Source organism: Bison bison, unplaced genomic scaffold (genome assembly GCF_000754665.1).
Source record: "Bison bison bison isolate TAMUID 2011002044 unplaced genomic scaffold, Bison_UMD1.0 scf7180017864499, whole genome shotgun sequence".
Lineage (NCBI taxonomy): Eukaryota > Metazoa > Chordata > Mammalia > Artiodactyla > Bovidae > Bison > Bison bison.
In genome coordinates this window covers 8792694-8793757 of record NW_011495058.1, presented here as the reverse complement: position 1 = coordinate 8793757, position 1064 = coordinate 8792694, and the positions used below count along the sequence as shown (strand labels likewise).

Below are 1064 nucleotides of genomic sequence, written 5' to 3'. Positions count from 1 at the left end.
GAACGTGGCAGCTGCGAGGGCAGAGAGGAACCAGGGCCTCCCCCCCCACCCCGCCTTTTTTTTAAACCTTATGGCCTAAATGTAAATTGATTTTGGATAAATTTGGACAGGAAAAGAAACACCATTTTTTAAAAGTAGGTTGAAGCAGTGATTTTTAAAACAAAGAAAGCAGAACTAGAACATCTTAAATTTTTAATCCTTTCTTTACAGGTTACCTAGACCACTTCTGATTAAGAAAACTGTAGAAAGTTAGTAACTGCCACAAGCGGACGCCAGGCGGTGGCACGCGTCAATTTTCCAGAGTCCTGCTTTGCGGGGTGTCTGAATGCACTGCTCGGGGCCTCTGCTCACACTCGCTGGAATCCATCGCGGCAGATTTTAGTCCACAGGTCGCTTTTCCCCATATTTCTTTGTAAATTCTTCAGCATTCTTACAGAATTTTTTACGGTCCTTAGAGTATTCTTCGGCTAGGTCAGCCCGGAGCGGGTGCTCCGGCTGGGGGTCGTTCACCAGTGCTATGAGGGACTGGATGACTTGGTCGGTTTTGGTTGCTGGCTTCCAGTTTTCAGCACTAATTACCGGCAGACACACCTGCCCCTTCTCGTCGATGTTCGGGTGGTAGATCTTCGTTTTGAACGTGATCTTCGGTGGTTTGAAGGGGTACTCTGCTGGAAAGTTGATTTCGATTCTGAAGGCCCCCTTATCATAGGGAGGGTTGTCGGGAACAATGAGCCCTTGCCAAGTCAGCAAATTAGCTTCATCGACCTGGATGTTACGGAAGTTTTTCATCCCACACTTGCGGATTTCTTCAAGCTCCTTCATCAGCCTCCTGCTGGCCGCCATCTTGGCTCTGGTGCTGCTGCTGGCCCCATGCTTTATTTAAAAACAAAGTGATGAATGATGTGGGGATTATAATCAGGAGCATCACTGACCTTCACCTTCCCTCCAGTTCCCCCAAACTCCCTGTCCCCACACCCTCTGTGTTGCTAGTTCCTTTCAGAGTGAATGAGAACTTAATCCCCAAAACCCTGGTAGAGACTCCAAAGTGTCCCCCTAACTCTTTC

At 48.0% G+C, this 1064-nt stretch overlaps 1 protein-coding gene and 1 pseudogene across 1 annotated transcript; both read right to left on the bottom strand.

Moving 5' to 3' along the window:
* The window catches only part of LOC104980426, a 3265-nt pseudogene extending 2898 nt beyond the window's left edge, over nucleotides 1-367 (bottom strand).
* UBE2L3 (ubiquitin-conjugating enzyme E2L 3) lies at nucleotides 176-887 on the bottom strand. Its single transcript, XM_010829097.1, has one exon. The coding sequence runs from the start codon at nucleotides 841-843 to the stop codon at nucleotides 379-381; it is 465 nt and encodes a 154-aa protein (XP_010827399.1). The 5' UTR covers nucleotides 844-887; the 3' UTR covers nucleotides 176-378.
* Between the last annotated feature and the right edge of the window lie 177 nt (nucleotides 888-1064).